Below are 18,936 nucleotides of genomic sequence, written 5' to 3'. Positions count from 1 at the left end.
AATGGGTGCCCATGGGCACCCAGCACATGACACAAAGTATGGTGGTGTACTGAAGCCATCGTGGATTACAATGATCATGCAAACCCGGCCGTTGTCTCAGCAAACTGCAGAAGTTATTTTGAGGCTTTATGAAAGCTAGACAATCTGGGTGGTAACCCCACCCCCCTATGAGGCACTTTCTGTCTCTTAAAGGGCCATCACTTGATTCTGTAGCCTCTTACTTGTCCATCACGGAGTGGTGAAGACAGCATCGAGGGGTGCCTTCTGAGCCCAAAGAGCCCATCAAAGTCACATCCTCTGGCCTGGAAGGTCCAGGAGTAGATGGCTCACTGGACAATGCCTCCTCCACCTCGAAGTTCCCCTCTGCTCCAGAGGGGGGATCAAGGCCAGAGAACATGACTAGATAAGCAGATGCCTCTGAACCTTCTCTTTGCTCCTTTCACAACTTACTTGCTTAGGTGAATAGGTGGTGACAACTAACAAGACAGAGAAGAAGCAGGGTGAGGGACCTGCAGGGGTTGGCAATAGGTCCTCTGCTGGGGGTAGGGCACTTGCCAAGGCCCCTGCCTTGGCCAGTGCCCCAAAATGCCAACCCATGATGTCAGCTCTGAGAAGGATCCAAGTTCCATCTCCAGTAGATAGGATCTCAGGTAGAATGGCTGGCTTTTAAAGACTTCTGCCTGAGTTTGTAAAGAGCTACTGCTAGTGAAAAGTGGCCAATAGTACTATAGCTTCTTTATGGCTACTATACCCTTCCTGAAGAGTCAGTAAGCCACCAAAAGGTGTTAAAGTTCCTTACAACACATAACAAGTTAGAAAATTTTCTAATGACGCCCATTGGAAAATGCTATGGTTCTAACGATACAAGGCTAAGGAGATGCTCTGCTTGCAACCTCTCTAGACAAGAGCACTGAAGAGGCTGATAGTACAAAAGCAGCAGCAGCTAAAATGGAAAAGGAATATGAAACACTAAAAGATTCCACAAAATCTGAAGAACAAAATACAGGGAATAATGAAGAGCCAAAAGGTAAGAACCTACAGTGACTATATTGTTTCCAGTATGTGTTATATTGGAACCTCTGGCCCATGCAGCCTAATCTGGCCCATGGAGGTTACTCATCTGGCTAGTGGAGACTTGGGCTCCCTCCATGGGCTCCACCCTCTTCCTTCCCCAAGCCCCATCCACTCCCAAGCCCCTCCCCCGGGCCTGGGGGCTACCGGGGCTTAAGGATGTGATGGGGAGAAGAGTCTCCTTGTCATATCCAATCTGTGGCTGGGCCTATGCCCCCAGACATCACTTGGCCTATGGAGGGCTGGGGGGGGCATGCAGTCACTGTCCAAGGAGGCTGGTGGAGGTGGCAGCAGTAGCACTGTTGCCAAAGGAGGAGCACCATCTCCTTCTGCAGTGGAAGAGGGGAGCTCACTGATGGATGGTGGGTCAGAGTTGTCCGATGTCCTCAGTGTGGTGGAGAGCAAAGAGGAGGAGACCCTCCAGGGTGTGGGGGAGGGGGAACCACAGGCAGAGGCTCAATCTCCAGTGCCTGACCCCTCTTCCATTGCTTCCCCTGCTCCTGGGATGACCCCTGAGATTCCAGGCAGGCAGTCTGTGTCTCCTCCATGGAAGCATCAGGGCAGCATCGTGTGGGACCACGTCGAGGTGGGACGGCAGAGCACTGCCGTCTGCCACCACTGCAAGGCATCTCTGAGCAGGGGGAAACAGCCAGGGCACCACACCACCAGCAGCACTTGAGAAGGCAGCACCAATCAGTCATGCTCGGGGAAGAGGCCCCCACGTCCCAGTAGTCAGGCACCAGGAGCCAGCAGAAGGCTGGTGGATCCAGAATTCCTGCAAGCTCTCCATCCGGCCAGAGACTTAGGCAGGCCAACATGCAGGAGATGGGGCGGCTGAAGTATGGGTCCACAAGGTGGAGGTTTCCAACGCCCCATCAGATCGCCAACTGTATTGGTGAGATGGTGGTGTTGGACAACCAGCCATTCAGCCTCGTCGAAAATGTGGGGTTCAAGAGGTTGATGGTCCTTGTGGTGCCCTACTATAAGCTGCCATGTCACACCACCCTTAGCAGGTGGGTGGTGCCCTCCCTCTACCAGGCATGCCAGGAGAAAGTGCTGGACCATCTCCACGAGGCAGAGTCACAGTTGGTGCACTTCACCTCGGGCATTTGGTCCAGCAAAGGCGGAGCACGTGCTTACTTGTCCCTGACAGCTCACTGGTGGGCATCTGCAGGGACAGTAGCAGCCAGCGCTTCTGGGACTGGTGGGAAGTTATGGGCATTGCTTGACCCTCCTTCACGGACAAGTCATGGACCTGTCCCACACAGCAGCAGAGATTATGGAGGCCATGAACCAGATGGTGGAGGGGTGGCTGGCTGGGCACCAGCTCACCCATGGTTACATGGTCATGGGGTGGGGAGCCAACATGGTGAAGGCTGTGTGCAAGGGAGGATTTGAGGGCATCTGCTGCATCGCACATATCTTCAGCCTGACCATGAAGGATGCCCTTGGAATGGGCAGCACCAAGGCATATCCCACCCCACTGTCTGGCATCCATAATCTGTTGGAGAGCTGCAGGTGGCCTCCAGCCGTTCCTTGAGGCCACCGAGGCCCTGAGCACTGGCTGTGGTTTGTCTCCGCCATTCTGCCCCCAGGCTGCAGAGATCACCAACTCCATATATAAATATACACTGGATAATTATGTGCACTTGCTACACTCTCCGTTCCTTCCGTTCACTTGCATCATTTTTTAAATTAAAAACTGTCTGAAATTTGGCAGGTGTGGCATATACAGTATATATAAAATATTCATTTTGTGTGTTAAAAAAAAAGAAGAAGCACATAACTACAGACACTACTCTGCCTGCCTGCCTGCCGGGTAATGTGTACTTCAAACTCAGCCAAAGCGAGCATAGGGTCATCCGCTGTGAAGCTGAATAGGAAAGTTGTACAAGGGGAGAGGGGTTATTTGCACTTCAAAGAAACTGACAGCAGAGATTAGGGAGAGTGACCTCCTCCACTTCAACACCTAACTCCTCTTATTATTATCCCTTCTGAGTTTGGCCTGAGTTCCCACGGATGGCACATTTCACTGGCTGGCTGCCTGCCAAGCAAGCAAGCGGTAGCAATGATGAGTCACCCTAGTAGCTAGTGTCAATTAGAGCAATGGCAGCATGTGTCAATGGTGGTGAGAAGGTTGACTCACAGAGGGAGGGGGCCCATTGAGGCTGCCTTGCCCGACGGCCCTCGAAAACCTGGAGCCGGCACTGACGATGGCAACTCCGAACTCTTTCTTGTCCACATGAGACTTTGCCTGTGCCACAGCGGTATTCACCAGCTCGGACTCCTTGGTAATTATTTCTGGTTCCCGGCTTCCTCCTGGCAGCTGCCTACAGCCAAGCTGTAACATGAAGTCATTGCTGTGAGAAAATGGGATGCTGGGCTGAGCTCCTTGGAGGAAGGGGTGGGCTACAAACAGGGAAAAATGAATCAGTCATCAGGTTATCACATCAAGTGACTGATGAGTGCTGTTAGCCTCGAACAGAAGGAAATGGGAAAGCAACACTGAACTGTGGGTGGCGGAAGTGGCACACTTTAACAAGGGTTGATATGAGGGGCTGAGAACAAGCAAAGCCATTATCTTTCCTTTCAGACTCAGAATGCTACCTTTGCAACCCAAATTCAATACGTTCCATGCACCACTGCAGCCTAAGATTTGCCCCTAATTGCATCTCTCCCTTTTTCAAAACGTAAAATCATTAGCTAGTTCAATAGTCTGGGTCGAGGATATTGATCAGTCTGTAACTCAAGAGGTTGTCAGACACACACACCAAACATCTGCAAGCTGTTTCCAGGCTAAAATGCTGCCCGCTGAATGGCTCAGGAGGAAATACAGATGGTGGGCGTCTTGAGGGGCTTTTGACAGTCGCTCTCCGCCTAACCATTTGTGCAGTGAATTGCTAAGAGGCAAGGTCCCTGCAATGTTTGATCTGCCATGGTTCTTTCAAGGGCTGAACAGAATTGTCCTCCCCTCCACCTGAGAGAGAGAGAGAGAGAGAGAGAGATTGCTGCCCCATTTGCAGGCAGCAAATTTGTCTGACATTTTAGTGGTTTTCCAGGGTTGGGCTTATTCGAAAAGTCCAACATGCCATTGTGGCTGCGGTGGTGCTGACTCTTCTTGTTGCTGTTCTATTTTTCTGCATAGGTTGAGGCAGGGCCCCACCGCTACACGAGGTGAAGTGCCCGCATCAGGTGGTACAGCAGGAAAGAGCAGCAAATGATGCTGCTCCCCGCACTCCAGCCCCGCCAGGAGGGCCGGCCACTTCTTTCCGTTGTGGGCAGCCATGGCTGAGAGCCACTGCTGCCAGCCGCCCACCTGTTTGCTTGGCCAGCTGCTTCTTTTTCTCATGGGGGCCACAGGTGGCCATGGCTGGAGCTGCGGCCACCACCTGCCCACCCACCCAGCCACCCACCCAGCCACCCACCTGCCTGCCTGCCTGCCTGCTTAGCCAGCCACTCCCTCACTTGCTCAGGCAGCCAGCTGGCTGCTCACTCCTGCCTGCCTGGGTGCTCCTGCTTTGTGCCCCAGCCAGCCACAGAGCTTCTTCGAGCTTTTGTGAGAGGCCAGCCCTGGCCAACCCCTCCAGGAGTTCACCGGACCTATCGTGGTAGTTGATGCACAAGGCGGGAGCGGCAGCCATGCTGGAAGGAGCAAGCAACCCGCTAAACTGGCCAGCCATGCACATGAGGGAGCAGCCAGCGAGCAGGGAGGAAGGAAGGAACACATGCAGGAGCGTGGGCACAGCAGGGCCGCTGGCGCTAAGAACAATGGTTTGCTGGCTGGTTGGGTGGGGAGCAGCACTGCTGCCTTGCTTGAGGTGGCGAGATGCCTTTGTCTGGGCCTGGATTTCGGGCAGCCTCCACAGGCAGCCACAGAATTATTCTTGGTGATTTGCCAGCTGGCAGTCTGCCCATAATGACCCTCTCCAGGACATTCAGTGGAGTGAGTAAACTACTCTTTTTCCTAGTGTTTCCTAGAATACCCTGGAACAACACTACATCCAGGGCATCATTTCCTAGTCTGCCAGCTACTCTTTTTCCTAGTGTTTCCTTGAACACCCTGGAACAACATTACATCCAGGGCATCATTTGGGAAAATCAGCAGCACTGATAAGTCACCTATGGCTGCAACTCCAAAACTAAAAACATAAAGAAAAGGTCACCATCACTGGAATGCTAAGCTGAACTTTTCAAATACTGCTGGTCTCTTCCCCTCAACTCTCCCCACGCCAATTCAGGGGGCCCAAATTTCATCCCCCTGCCCCATTTGGAGCTGAACGTTCTCAACGAGGGATGTTCTTTTCTGGCTCGATGGAGTTCCGTGGTGTGTACGGCTTGCTTTGCATCTGAGAGCTGAGCTACGGGCTGTTCCCCAGACTCCGAGAACTTTTCTGAATATGTTTGGGGGGGAATTGCACATTTCTGAGCAATTTGTGCAAATTACCCAAATTCAGCCATAATTTGAATAATTCGTGCAAATTCAACCATGATATGCACAAATTTGGCCATAATTTGCACAGATTTGGCCGTAATTTCTGCAAATTGCAGAAACTTCGCCCTGCTTACCTAAATAGGCAAAATTCCCAGAAAATCCGCAAACTGGCCCAACTCACTGCAGGTCAAGTTGGGTGCTGCAGCAGGAACCAAAATGAAGTCGGGGGGGCATTGACCCCACCTCCCAAACAATTTCTCTGACATCCCTATTCTCAACTGAGAATTTAGTTCATTCACACATGTAAACAGTGATGTGAGGTGGATTTTTTCCTGCTACTATATTTTTTCAAGGAATAGATTCCATTTCTTTCTCTTTTTTAAAGTGTTTTGTAAATTAGTTAGTATCATAATGAATTGATACCATGTCACTAAAACTGGGCAGTTTCAAAGTTGTAATTAATTTCTGTTGGGGGTTACTATCACTGCCTTGTTGTGGCGAAGGGGCTTGCGTAACTCAGTGAAGCCATAAGCTATGCCGTGCAGGGCCACCCAAGACGGACAGGTCATGGCAGAGAGTTCTGACAAAATGTGGTCCACTGGAGAAGGAAATGGCAACCCACTCCAGTATTCTTGCCAAGAAAACCCCATGGAACGTATCACAAGGCTAAAAGAGATGACGCCGGAAGATGAGCCCCTCAGGTCGGAAGGTGTCCAATATGCTACTGGGGAAGAGCAGAGGGTATTTCCAAGTAGCACCAGAAAGAGTGAAGCGGCTGGGCCAAAGCCGAAAGGACACTCAGCTGTGGATGTGTCTGGTGGTGAAAAGAAAATCCGATGCTGTAAAGAACAATATTGTTTAGGAACCTGGAATGTCAGATCAATGAATCAAGGTAAGCTAGAGGTGGTCAAACATGAGATGGCAAGATTGAACATTGACATCTTGGGAATCAGCGAACTAAAATGGACAGGCATGGGCGAATTTAATTCAGGTGACCATCATATCTACTATTAATGAGATTAAGAAGAGGTAGCAAGACTACACAGAAGAACTATACAGGAAAGATCTTCATGTCCCTGATAGCCATGATAGTGCGGTCACTGAACTTGAGCCAGACATCCTAGAGAGTGAAGTCAAGTGGGCCTTAGGAAGCATTAGTAACAACAAAGCTAGCGGAGATGACAGTATTCCAGCCGAGCTATTTAAAATCCTAAAAGATGATGCTGTTAAAGTGCTGTGTTCAATATGCCAACAAATCTGGAACACTCAACAGTGGCCACAAGACTGGAAAAGGTCAGTTTACATTCCAATTCCAAAGAAGGGCAACGCCAAAGAGTGTTCAAACTACCGCACAATTGCGCTCATTTCACATGCCAGCAAGGTGATGCTCAAAATCCTACAAGCTAGGCTTCAGCAGTATGCGAACCGAGAACTACCGGAAGTACAAGCTGGGTTTCGAAGAGGCAGAGGAACTAGAGATCAAATCGCCAACATTCGCTGCATCATGGAGAAAGCAAGAGAATTCCAGAAAAACGTCTATTTCTGCTTCATTGACTACGCTAAAGCCTTTGATTGTGTGGATCACAACAAACTGTGGCAAATTCTGAAAGTGATGGGAGTACCAGACCACCTTACCTGTCTCCTGAGAAACCTGTACGAGGGTCAAGAAGCAACAGTAAGAACCAGACATGGAACAACCGATTGGTTCAAAATTGGGAAAGGAGTACGACAAGGCTGCATATTGTCACCCTGCTTATTTAACTTATATGCAGAGTACATCATGAGAAATGCCGGGTTGGATGAATCAGAGGTCGGAATTAAGATTGCTGGGAGAATTATCAACAACCTTCGATATGCAGACGATACCACCCTAATGGCAGAAAGCGAAAAGGATCTCAAGAGCCTCTTGTTGAGGGTGAAAGAGGAGAGTGCAAAAGCTGGTTTGAAACTCAACATTAACAAAACGAAGATCATGGCATCTGGCCCCATCACTTCCTGGCATATAGAAGGGGAAGAAATGGAAGCAGTGACAGATTTGACTTTCTTGGGCTCCAAGATCACCGCAGACGGTGACTGTAGCCATGAAATTAAAATTTATTTATTTATTTATTTATTGCATTTATACCCCGCCTTTCTCTCTCTCGCAAGGAACTCAAGGCGGCTTACATTATCCTCCTCCTCACCATTGTATCCTCACAACAACAACCCTGTGAGGTAGGTTGGGCTGAGAGTCTGTGACTGGCCCAAAGTCACCCAGTGAGCTTCCATGGCCAAGTGGGGACTAGAACCCGGATCTCCCAGCTCCCAGTCCGTCACTCTCACCACTACACTACACTGGCTCTCTGACGCTTGCTCCTTGGGAGGAAAGCTATGGCCAACCTAGACAGCATAGTAAGAAGCAGAGACATCACCTTGCCGACAAAGGTCCGTCTAATCAAAGCTATGGTTTTCCCAGTAGTAATGTATGGCTGTGAGAGCTGGACTATAAGGAAGGCTGAGCGCCGAAGAATTGATGCTTTCGAACTGTGGTGCTGGAGAAGACTCTTACGAGTCCCCTGGACTGCAAGGAGGTCAAATCAGTCCATCCTAAAGGAAATCAACCCTGAGTGCTCATTGGAAGGACAGATAATGAAGCTGAAGCTCCAATATTTTGGCCACCTAATGCGAAGAGAAAACTCCCTGGAAAAGACCCTGATGCTGGGAAAGACTGAAGGCAAAAGGAGAAGGGGACGGCAGAGGATGAGATGGCTAGATAGCATCACGGATGCAATGAATATGAACTTGAGCACGCTCCGGGAGAGAGCGCAGGACAGGAAGGCCTGGCATGCTATGGTCCTTGGGGTCACGAAGAGTCGAACACGACTGAACGACTGAACAACAACAAGCATATATATTGAGTAGACATGCATAACATTGCACTGTTAAACTGCAATCCTATCCACATTTACATGGGAGTAAGTCCTATTGAACTAAATGTGCTTTACTTCTGAGTAGACATGTATAGGATTGCACCACATATGCATGTCCATTTGCTTGTAAATGAGATGGTGAGGTGGGGTAAGCAGAGCGATATGTTAAAATCCAAGGTACCTATAATCCAAGGATGCTACATTACATCATAATTGATTTAGGACATCAGAAATTTGAGTTTTCTGGAAAATTTTGAACTGGACACATCACTTCATGCAAGTCGCCACTTGAAGCTGCAGTCACCAGTATTAGCATCTGTGAGCCAATCCATATTGATTTAGGGCACTAACCCTTGCCTGTTGGAGCCTCCATCTTGTATGCCAGAATTATTTGTTTAAGCCAGCCTTTCCCAACCTGGCACTCTCCAGATGTTTTGGACTGTGACTCTCAGAATTCCTCACTATTGGTCATGCTGGTCAATGATGGAAGTTGAAGTCAAAAACATCTGAAGGGCACCAGGTTGGGGAAAGCTAATTTAAGTCAAATGGCCGGCTCTTGACAGGATGAGACGTGCAGAGCAGACAGTAAGAGCCTTCCAGGAAGCTAATAGCTCTTGTACTTTCTGACAGTTGGGAGTATGTTATTATCAGTGAAGCTCCAGAAAAGTTCAGAATCCATTAAACTATTATATTCCCCCGCAGTCCATATTAGCTTAGCTTTGAAGCTAATTTTGTCCTGGTTGCTCTGTAGGCAAAAATGACTTGCTGTTGCTTCAAATTTAAAACACACCACCACATTATACAGACACGAGATTTATTATTATTAATTTTATCATTGTTGTTATTCTAAAATACAATTTTAACCCTTGGAAAATGGAGCCATATACATTTTCACATGTAGGTCTTTTTATTTTATTTTATTTACAAATGAAACACTCTCCTATGCTTTGATTTCAAAGCTTGAAATTAATCTAGCAAAAGGGAGAGAATGGCTTAAGCTCACCTAGGGTTGCCTTTGCTAGATCTAACTGCAAATCCAGGGGAGGAACTGACCCTAGCTTTGTTTCAAAGTGGGCTACTTCCTTTAGAGATTTTTTTAAAAAAATCTATGTAACAATTGCAGGATTGTCTCAGAAAACTAAGACCAACAATACATCGAGCTGAATCCGCACTGTAACAGAACATTGCATATTAACCACATGATAGGCCCATTTGCATGATCATGGAGGGAGAAATAAGCCACAGTGGCTTATATGCCCCTTCACACATGCCAATCATGTGCCAGGGAGCTCTGCGTAATTATCCTCACTGGCAAGGGTGGCTGTTGCCATAGTTAAGCCACCCCAGAACCCCAAAATAGCCCATGGGTTCTGTGTGGCTTGTTAAGCATAGCAGTAATTATATTATTATTATTATTATTATTATTATTATTATTATTATTATTATTATTATTATTACATTTCTATCCCGCCCTATATCATTAAGCTCTCAGGGCGGCGTACAGATTAAATAAATTTAAACAGTATAAAACAATAAATAATTTAAACACCTAAAAACATATTAAACTATTAAGCTAATACCAGTTAAAATCTAAGACAATAAGACAGTTAAAACAACGTGCTAGAGAATGCATTTAGCCCTCAAAGGCTTTGGTAAAAAGCCATGTTTTTACTTGCACCAAAACGAGACCAATGTCTGCGCCAATCAGGCCTCCAAGGGGAGGGCATTCCATAACTGGGGTGCCACAGCAGAGAAGGCCCTCTCCCATGTCCCACCATAGAGTATGACTCGTACTCGTGCGACGCAGAGGAGGGCCTCTCCAACAGTTCTCAGGCAGGCATATATAGGGAGAGGTATTCCCTCAGATATCGAGGTCCCAAGCCACTTAGGGCTTTAAATGTCATCACCAAAACCTTGAATTCCGACCGGAAGCGTATTGGCAGCCAGCGCAATTCCCTTAAAACTGGTGTGATATGGTTTTTATGAGGTGTTCCAGTCAGCAGTCTAGCTGCTGCAGTAAGCCACCCTTGTCGGGTTCACACAACATGCAAGCCATGCCGGTGAAGGCAGTTATGTAAATCCCCCCAGCATGTGCAGTGGGGGAAATAAGCCACCATGGCTTATTTCCCTCTCTGTGGTTGTGTGAGCACGGCTGATATATCTAAACTTGCTAATGTAGTTTGATTTCTTTTTTCTTGCCTTCGAAGGGAAAGCGGAGGCATATTTGGAAGCCATCAGAAAGAACATCGAATGGCTGAAGGAACACAACACTCAGGGAAATAAAGAAGGTAGGATGTGAGAACTGTGTTGTGCTGGGGAGGAGACAGATTGTGTTCAGAATTTGGCTCCCTGGTATAAATGGGCTGGAGGTTTAGAACTAGAGTTTTAGAAAATCAGAGTAACAAAATACAAAGCCAAGTATCCTATCCTGGAACAACAGGCAGCTGTTTTGATCTCTATCAACAAACCAGTTCTAGCAGGAGCAGGTCTTTTGTAAAGCTACTGGGTCTTAATTGCCCATTTGAGAAACAAAAACACCCCAAAATACTTTGCATTACAACAGGGAACAATATATTTTTGTTGGGAAAATCCAATTCCCCCCAGCTACTGTGAGGAATGTAGCTAAGCTGGGAAGGAACAAGGAATTCTGAGTGGGGTGGCAGATGAGTGTCCCTCAGTGTCCCTATTGATGATGATGATGATGATTAAAAAAAATTGCTGGCACTGGATTCCTGCGAGCCCTGGCTATACCACTGCTGAATACTGAACCTCCAATAAAGATGGCACCTTCAAGAGGGCTTCAGTGGAATATCTCAAAGCCTGGGGAGTTTGATATGGAGAGGCACAATCATGCTTGTCTACTCAGAAGTAAGTAATATTAAGATCAATGGGACTTACTTCTGGGCAAGTGTGACTGAAAGTAGATCTCTAGGTGTTTTGAACCTTAACTCCCAGCATTCTTGAATATTGGCCATGCCAGCAGGGGCTTCAAGGAGTTGAAGTCCCAAAGATCTGGAGATCTACCTTCTGCCCACTCCAGTGTATAGTGTATAGGATTGCAGCCTTACAGTGCAATCCTATACATGTCAACTCAGCAGTAAGTTCCATTGAGTTCAATGGGGCTTTCTCCCAGGGTAAGAGGGTATAACTTAACTCTTATTTCAGTGTATTAGAACACAGTCCCACAGGAGAGAGACCCGATGGAAGGAGGGCTCTGATCTCGGAAACCTCCATCTATCCTAAGAGCCAGGCAGGATGGGTGGAGCAATGGCAGCTTTTTCAGCCTCTCTGCCCTCCTTTGTTGAATTTTGAGCTAGATGTCCTTCACCTACCCGGCTGGGGGCAGGAACAGAAGCCCAAGAGGCTTGTGGATCCAGCAGATGAATGTCCTCTTCCCTCCCTGCCAACCTTGGGAGAAGAGCCGCCATGGAGCGTCCTGCAACAGCTGGGAGGGAAGGGTGGGTGGAAATCTAAGCAGAGATTTTCCCCTCCAATGCCTTTAGCTCTCTCTTCAGCCTCAGTATCCTATGACTCCTCAGACACTGTCTAGGGGCTGTAGGATTGCTCTCTCAAGTCTACCCATTTTTAGAGTTGTGGGTTTTGTTTTTGCTGTTTTGCATTGACACAGATGTTCTTCAACAAATGTAGCCTTAGGCTGCCCTACCAAAACATTTCTAGCTACAAGGCTGGTACACAGATTTTAGCGTTCTGTAAAACAAAAATTGAAATTGTAAAAAATCTTGAGCATGCAATCCTGAGAAGATGAAGTATAAGGAAAGGAAAATCTCCAAAAGGACTACATGAAGAAAAACTAGAAGCTGTGGCAAATATGCACAGCATTGGGATTTGAATTATTAATCTGTAAAGCTCTCCATTCAGTCCCAGGGAAATGTTCCTTAGGCATAAATGTTAATTGAGTCGACAGATGGAAGATACTACTGACTTTTTTTTTGCTAATGTGCCCATTATTATACTTTTCTACAGAACTTAAGAGAGATCAGTGATGTGCTTTGTCTATTAATTGTTATAGCACCGGGAGACATATTTACCCAATTATCCATAATATGCAAGTTCTTCCATTTATATTAACACTCATCATCTAGAAATTTAGACAAAATGCTGACATGAATGTAAAGTAAATGACATAAAGGCTTTGTTGCATATCCAGTTCAGATAAATTAACTGAGCAATTATAAAATTCTCCTAATAGCTGCAGTAAGTGAATGCTATGAAATATGGCAGTTTCTTTGTGATTGCAGATAGATTCACAATATACTGCTCTGATTATACAAATGGAAGAGAGATCTTCTAACTAGAGAATGAAAAGCTAATATAGAATTGCAATACATAGTGATCAAGACTCCTCACCTTGAAGTTTTTCAAACTAGGGCAACCCCCCTCCCTCTCTCCTCATGTCTCTCCCTGCCTCCCCACACCCCCATCTTTGTTTTGTCCTCTCTTTTCACTGTTCTTTAACAATAATGTTTAAAAGGGATTGACTGACTGACTGAATGACTGAGGGATTTATACCCTGGACTTTCAATAAAATTCCCAGGGTGGCTTACAAAATTTTTAAAACACAATAAAACGTATTTAAAACATACTATTCAATGTACTTTTTTTAAAAAAGAAAGAAAATGGTGGCTGTGCATATAAGGGTGCAATGCTATGCATGTTTAGACAGAAAAAAGACCTACAACTCCCAGCATTCCCCAGCCAGCATGGCTGTCAGGGAAATGCTGGAAGTTGTAGGACTTTTTTCTGTCTAAACTTGCATAGGATTGCACCCTTAATCACGTTAGCGATAGTGTCACATTGGATACTGCCCTAACAGTGGGATCCTAAGCATGTCTGCTCAGAAATAAGGCCCACTGAGTTCAATGGGACTTAATCTCAGGTGTGTAGAGAACTGCAGTCTCAGGGCACAATCCTATGCATGTTTAGACCGGGTGGGGGGAGTCCTATGACTCCCAGCATTCCCCAGCCAGCATGGCTGGCTGGGGAATGCTGGGAGTCGCGGTACTTTTTCTGTCCAAAGATGCATAGGATTGTGCCTTAACCCACCTTAGGTCGGCCCATGATCCAGGTATGGGTCCCAATCTACCAGTTGAAGACTACTGTTCTAGAGAACCAGGAATTCTACACTTGATGGCCTGATGGTGAAAGATAGTGGTCAAAGCAAAGTGGACTATTGGAAGCCTGCAATTCTATGCACACTAACCAAGGGTAAGGTCCTATCCACATGGAACATAGGGAATTGCCTTATATTTATTGTCCATCTAGTGCAGTATTGTCTCCTCTGACTAGCAGTGGCTCTCCAGGGTTTCAGGAAGAGGCCACACCACCTTCTACCTGATCCTATTAATTGGAGAGGCCAGGAATTAAATCTGGAATCTTCTGCATGCAAAGTATGTGCTCCACCCCTGAAGCTCAATGCGGTGATGAGGTGATGGATGCAGTTAGCTGAGGTTGTATAATGGATTGTATCATTTCAGGCTACAGCTCAAGGATACTGCTTTCAAATGATTCCCCTTAAAAAAAAAAAAAAAGACCTCCCTTCAAACTGAAAATGAGTACATCAGGGAGGAAGGTTCTAGCCCAGGGGAGGGCAAAAGGTAGGCCTCCAGATAAGAGATCTACCTTCTATTAGGATTGCTAATTGTCAGGAATGCTGGGAGTTTTCATCCAAAAGATCTGGAACTCTACCTTCTGCCAAACTTGTTCCAACCCAACCATTTACCTGCTGTGCTAATTTTCAATTGAAAGTGAATTTTTAACATAAGGGAACATCTGAAAATATGATTCCTCATGACCAGCCCCACAGCTCGAAGTGGCGCAGTCCATTTTGCCACCTCACGGCTGCATGTGTAAAACCATGCCTAAATCCCACTAAACTCAGTGAAACTTACTTCTTAGTTAACATGCATAGGATTGCACTGTAATCCACATAATTTTTATTTATTATTTATTTGTTTAAAGTATTTATATATCCAGTGGAGGCTGGTGGCTTGATTTTGGTGGGACAGTGAATCCATTCTGGGTTTCAGTCAGAACCAACCAGAACTCTAAAGGAGCTGTCCAAGGTGCTGAACCTATTTGGGGGATAGAGTTCAGTGTCTTGGATAGCTCCTTTAGAGCTCTGGTTGGTTCTGACTGAAACCCAGAATGGATTCTCAGAGCCATCAGCCTCCACCACATATGTTGCTTTTCTGCCCACCATGGCTCTCAAAAGTCAAAGCATTCAGATTTTCTTGCCACAGAACCTGAGTTATCATATATGTTTGGGATGTTTCCCCCCATGTATTCACAGCCCTGAAGATAGACCCAGAATCTTTCCTTAACCCATTGTCCTTTAACTCCAAGGTTATGAGTTTTTAATTCCCATTTTCCAGGTGCATATTTTAATGGTGTTGGGAAACCTGCACAAGACCTTAAATAGCCCTAGCCTGCCAATTAAACTGTCATGTTTACAGGGAGAACCTGATGCAAACAAGATTTGCAGTATAAATTCATTCTTGTGTTCCAGATTATGACCTTTCTAAACTGAGAGACTTCATTGATCAACAAGCCGATGCTTACGTGGACAAGGGCATTCTGGATAAAGAAGAGGCAGACGTGATCAAACGTATCTATGGCAGCCTGTAAACAACAGAACAGACATCTCTTGAAACTGTAGGGAGTTCTAGTCTATCTTCACCCACCTCTAGTTCTATGACCTACAACCTTCTTTCTCCCCTCACCCCACCCCAACTCCTAAGAGATTATTAGAAAGTATTGTCTGCATTGTACTGAATCTTTTCAGGTTAAAAAAAAAATTGTCAACAATCCACAATGACTGCATATTCATTCTTCCATATACCTTAATCATCCCACTGAAGGCAGAATTTTGCTGCCTACTTTATCGTTAACAGGGTAAAATGCTGACATGTTCCCTTTAGCCTAACTGTAGTCATCAAACTTGTCTTCCGGAGAGGACAAGTGTTTTTGAAGAGCTCTTCTCTCCCAGCATCGACCAACATGTTGCACCATTCAGTGGCTTTTTAGAGATGCCACTTTATTAATTTGTAAAGGGCATTGTTTTGGGCAAAGGAAAACAATAATTCAACTAAATATTTGCGAAGAAATCTCACATTCAAGTTCTCATTTGCTTTTACTGTCATTTCAAGTCCACGATGGTCCTGTTTGAATGCATTAGTATATCACAATTTTCTTGCTGTCTGTGTGTTCGTTTTGTGTCTGTGTGCCATTACGTAGCTGCTATATGTTCAACGCTACATCAGCCTTGAAAATAGATCTTACAGGGAGAAGGAATGGTATTGCCATGGAATTGCTACGGTCAGGTACAGTAGCAACCTTGTCATTAACATATTCCATCACTCTTGAATAAGTGTTATTTCTCTGTGCATGTATAAAGAATGGAATTCTTGATGTGAGTAGCCTAACGACATGTGTAAATAAGTGTTAATTTCTAAAGACAAAACAAAAAAATGTAAAGACGATCCATTAGAGGAGCTTAGAATTAGAGGTGTGCTGGTTTGCCAATCAACCCACATCAAGTTTGGACCTCCCTCCCCCCCCCCCCCGGCATCAAAGGAAATTGCTGTAATTCCTCAAGCTCCTTTGGACTGAATGACCATTTAGCAACAGTGTTTCCCAAATGCCTGATAGCTGAAACACTCTGAATTAACATTGGAGACCCACTTCCAACTTGCACTTCAGAAGGTTATTTTTACCATGTGTACTAGAAAGCTGGACCCATCTCATGCATTCCTGTCACTGTTCCAAATGTTATGTGAGGATGGCTGTGTTTGTCTTTTTTAAAAATAATAGTAATAATTACTTAAGTCCATTTTGAGTGTGCCTCCTGACTGGAAAGCACACCCAGAGTAGCAACATATGAGACACAAAGAGCAGCCCCTTCAGGGGATGGCCTTTTCTGCTGAATCTGTATCAAGAGTTTGTTTGCATGTTTTAAAAGATTCCTAACCTGCCTTTCAGGGCATACTGTGCTCCCAAGGTGGTTTATAAAGAGTTAAAACACACAAGGTAATAATTATATAAATAAAATACTCCATCAACCTCACTTATAAGTAGCAGCAATAAAATATTTTAAAAGCATTAAAATTAGCCAAATGCAGAGTGGAATAATAGTGTCTTAAAGGGCCTCTTGAAAAGTGGCAGTGATGGAGCCATGCATATTTCTCTAGGAAGTTCCAAAGATGCAGGGCCACCACCAAAAAGGCCCTGTGTTTGGTAGGTGCCAATCTAAGAGCTCTCTATGAAGGGCCAGGAGAGGAGGGCCTTTGATGCATATTTTAAAGCTCAAGCAGGCTCCTATGGGTACAGGGTTGAACAATCCAATCATATGTACTGCAGGGTCATGGCAGAATTAACTGCCCTGAGCAGAGATTGATTGGAAAGAGACAAGACCAAAGCGGCGAATCATGCAGAATTGCAGTTGCAGCCTCCTTTGGAGATGGGTGTTTCAGGTTCAGAGAAGGCTTTCACTATTTCATTAACTAACTTCTTATGTTAGCTCTCTTGCAGCATGCCCCCAGCACACAAGTGTTTGGGAATGACTGATTTCCCAGCATCATCAGTATTGTAAAGGGTTTAAAAAAGAAAACAGAGTATGCTGGCTTTCCTGTTCTGCAAGGGAAACAGCTTCAAGATACCCTGTTCTGCAAGGGAAACAGATCTGTGTAAGAGGGAAAGGAACACTAAAGCATAGTTAAAGCTGCAATTCAAAGCACAGTTTCTCAGGAGGAAGTTTCATGAACTCAGTGGGGCTTACTTCTGAGTAGATGCAGGTAGGATTGTGCTGCAAGTGGGGGGCGGCGGCTGTCAAAACATCTGTAGGGATTGAGTAACAGCTGCCCCTTTTGCAGTGGTTTTTTAATTCTCACATTTCCAGTTTAGCATTAAAGCACTGAATGGGCAGGAGGGGAGGGGCTGCAGTGCCTCTGTGCAGACCTAACCTGACAATCAGGAGGACAGATGTCAATGCCAGATCTGGCTGGCTGGCTTGCTGAAAACTGGAATCTATTTGTATTCCTTCAGCATTTTACATTTTCTGTTAGGATTTTCCTGTGAGAGTCAAAATCTAAAACATTTCTTCAAAAATGGACATGCTCTGTGAGATTTGTTCATTTATTTATTAGTCACATTTATATACTGCCTTATTTGCTACAACGCCATCAAGACAGTGGACAGCATTTTTAAAAAATCAGTTTTTTATCACAGCTTGTCCATCCCTAGCAGCCATCCTCTTTTACCATTGCAGTGGACAATCAGTTGCTTTTCCTGATTTTTTTTGGTTACACTGGACAATTCATTTTATTTATTTAAACAGTTTAGGGCCACTTTTCAGGGCAAAGAAAGCCCTCTCAAGGTGGGTCACAAATAAAATCATACAGCAATAAAATATATAGATCTAAAATACAATTAACTGAAAGAACAGCTTAAAAACTCATTAATTCATTTCAAAACCAGTGAGCAAATAAAGAAAAAATGACAGTTAAAACCACAGCTTGCAAAATGTAGATCAACGTTGTTATTTAGTGAAAAGCAGATTGGAACATCCAGGTCTTTAAGGCTTATTTAAAAACAGCCAGAGAAGGAGCCAAACACTCCTCCCATGGAAGGATATTCCATAAAGATGGGGCAAGCACTGAAGAGGCTCCGTCTCTTGTGTCTGCCCACCTGCTGGACATTAATGGTGGGCCCTTGAGCAGGACCTCCACAGCCAGCCAAGTTCATACAGGTGCAGGCAGTCATTCAAATAACCTAGTCTCAAACCATTTAGGTTCCAAATTTTAGTGCTTTAATGGTAATAAACAGCACTTTCAGTTAGGCCTGGAAATGCTCTAACAACTGGTGCAGTAGTAAAGAGGTGGAGGAAGGAGTCAATGAATCAAGATGACCCCAATGTTCCTCAGTGAAAGAGGAAAGGGTTATCTCCCATTATGGGCCACTTCCATACATGATGGTTTCATATCACCTCCATGTCAAAAGTGTGTACACACTAAATCAGGAGTTTCCACTGCACCTGCAAGGCCAAGCTGAGGCGCCCACCAAGCTATTTTCACTCCCTTGATGGAAAGATTCCTCAGACTTGTATAGGGAGTGAAAAAGCCCCCCTACCTAAAAATGGCTGGAGCAGGTACAAAGTGCACCTCTCACCAAGGACCCTTGGGGTAGCAGGGTCCGTGGCAAGGGGTGAACTTTGCCCCCCCCCCATCTGGTTTTAGGCAGGAGGGCTTTTTCACTCCCTATTGCTCCACTCAGTTGCATGGGGATGGGGAGGGAGGGAGGGAGGGAGGGGGAGAGAGAGAGAGAGAGAGAGAGAGAGAGAGAGAAATAAGAAAGCCAGAGAAAGGGGGTGGGATGGGGGGAAAGAAAGAGGAACCAGCAAGAGACAGAGGAGCGAGGGAGAGCAAGCAGCCACAGAGAAGGAAGGAAGGAAGGAAGGAAGGAAGGAAGGAAGGAAGGAAGGAAGGAACAAAAGAAAGAAAAGATCTACCT

General features: G+C 45.6%; 1 protein-coding gene across 5 annotated transcripts in view; it reads left to right on the top strand.

Annotated features, from left to right (window-relative positions):
* Positions 1-17,554, top strand: part of SCG3 (secretogranin III) — a 149,294-nt gene extending 131,740 nt beyond the window's left edge. For all 5 annotated transcript variants that reach the window (XM_084817093.1, XM_084817097.1, XM_084817096.1 and 2 more), the window contains 3 exons: positions 902-1,027; positions 10,620-10,700; positions 14,939-17,554. In XM_084817093.1, coding sequence (XP_084673219.1) covers positions 902-1,027; positions 10,620-10,700; positions 14,939-15,057 — 326 coding nt within the window. In that variant the 3' untranslated portion in view covers positions 15,058-17,554. The remainder of the gene's footprint in view (positions 1-901; positions 1,028-10,619; positions 10,701-14,938) is intronic.
* The last annotated feature ends 1,382 nt before the right edge of the window (positions 17,555-18,936 follow it).

The sequence above is a fragment of the Heloderma suspectum genome, chromosome 11 (genome assembly GCF_057233095.1).
Source record: "Heloderma suspectum isolate Gila_16-S chromosome 11, 16-S_ref, whole genome shotgun sequence".
Taxonomy (NCBI): Eukaryota; Metazoa; Chordata; class Lepidosauria; order Squamata; family Helodermatidae; genus Heloderma; species Heloderma suspectum.
The sequence above is the reverse complement of the archived record's forward strand: the minus strand, read 5'-3'. Positions and strand labels throughout refer to the sequence as shown.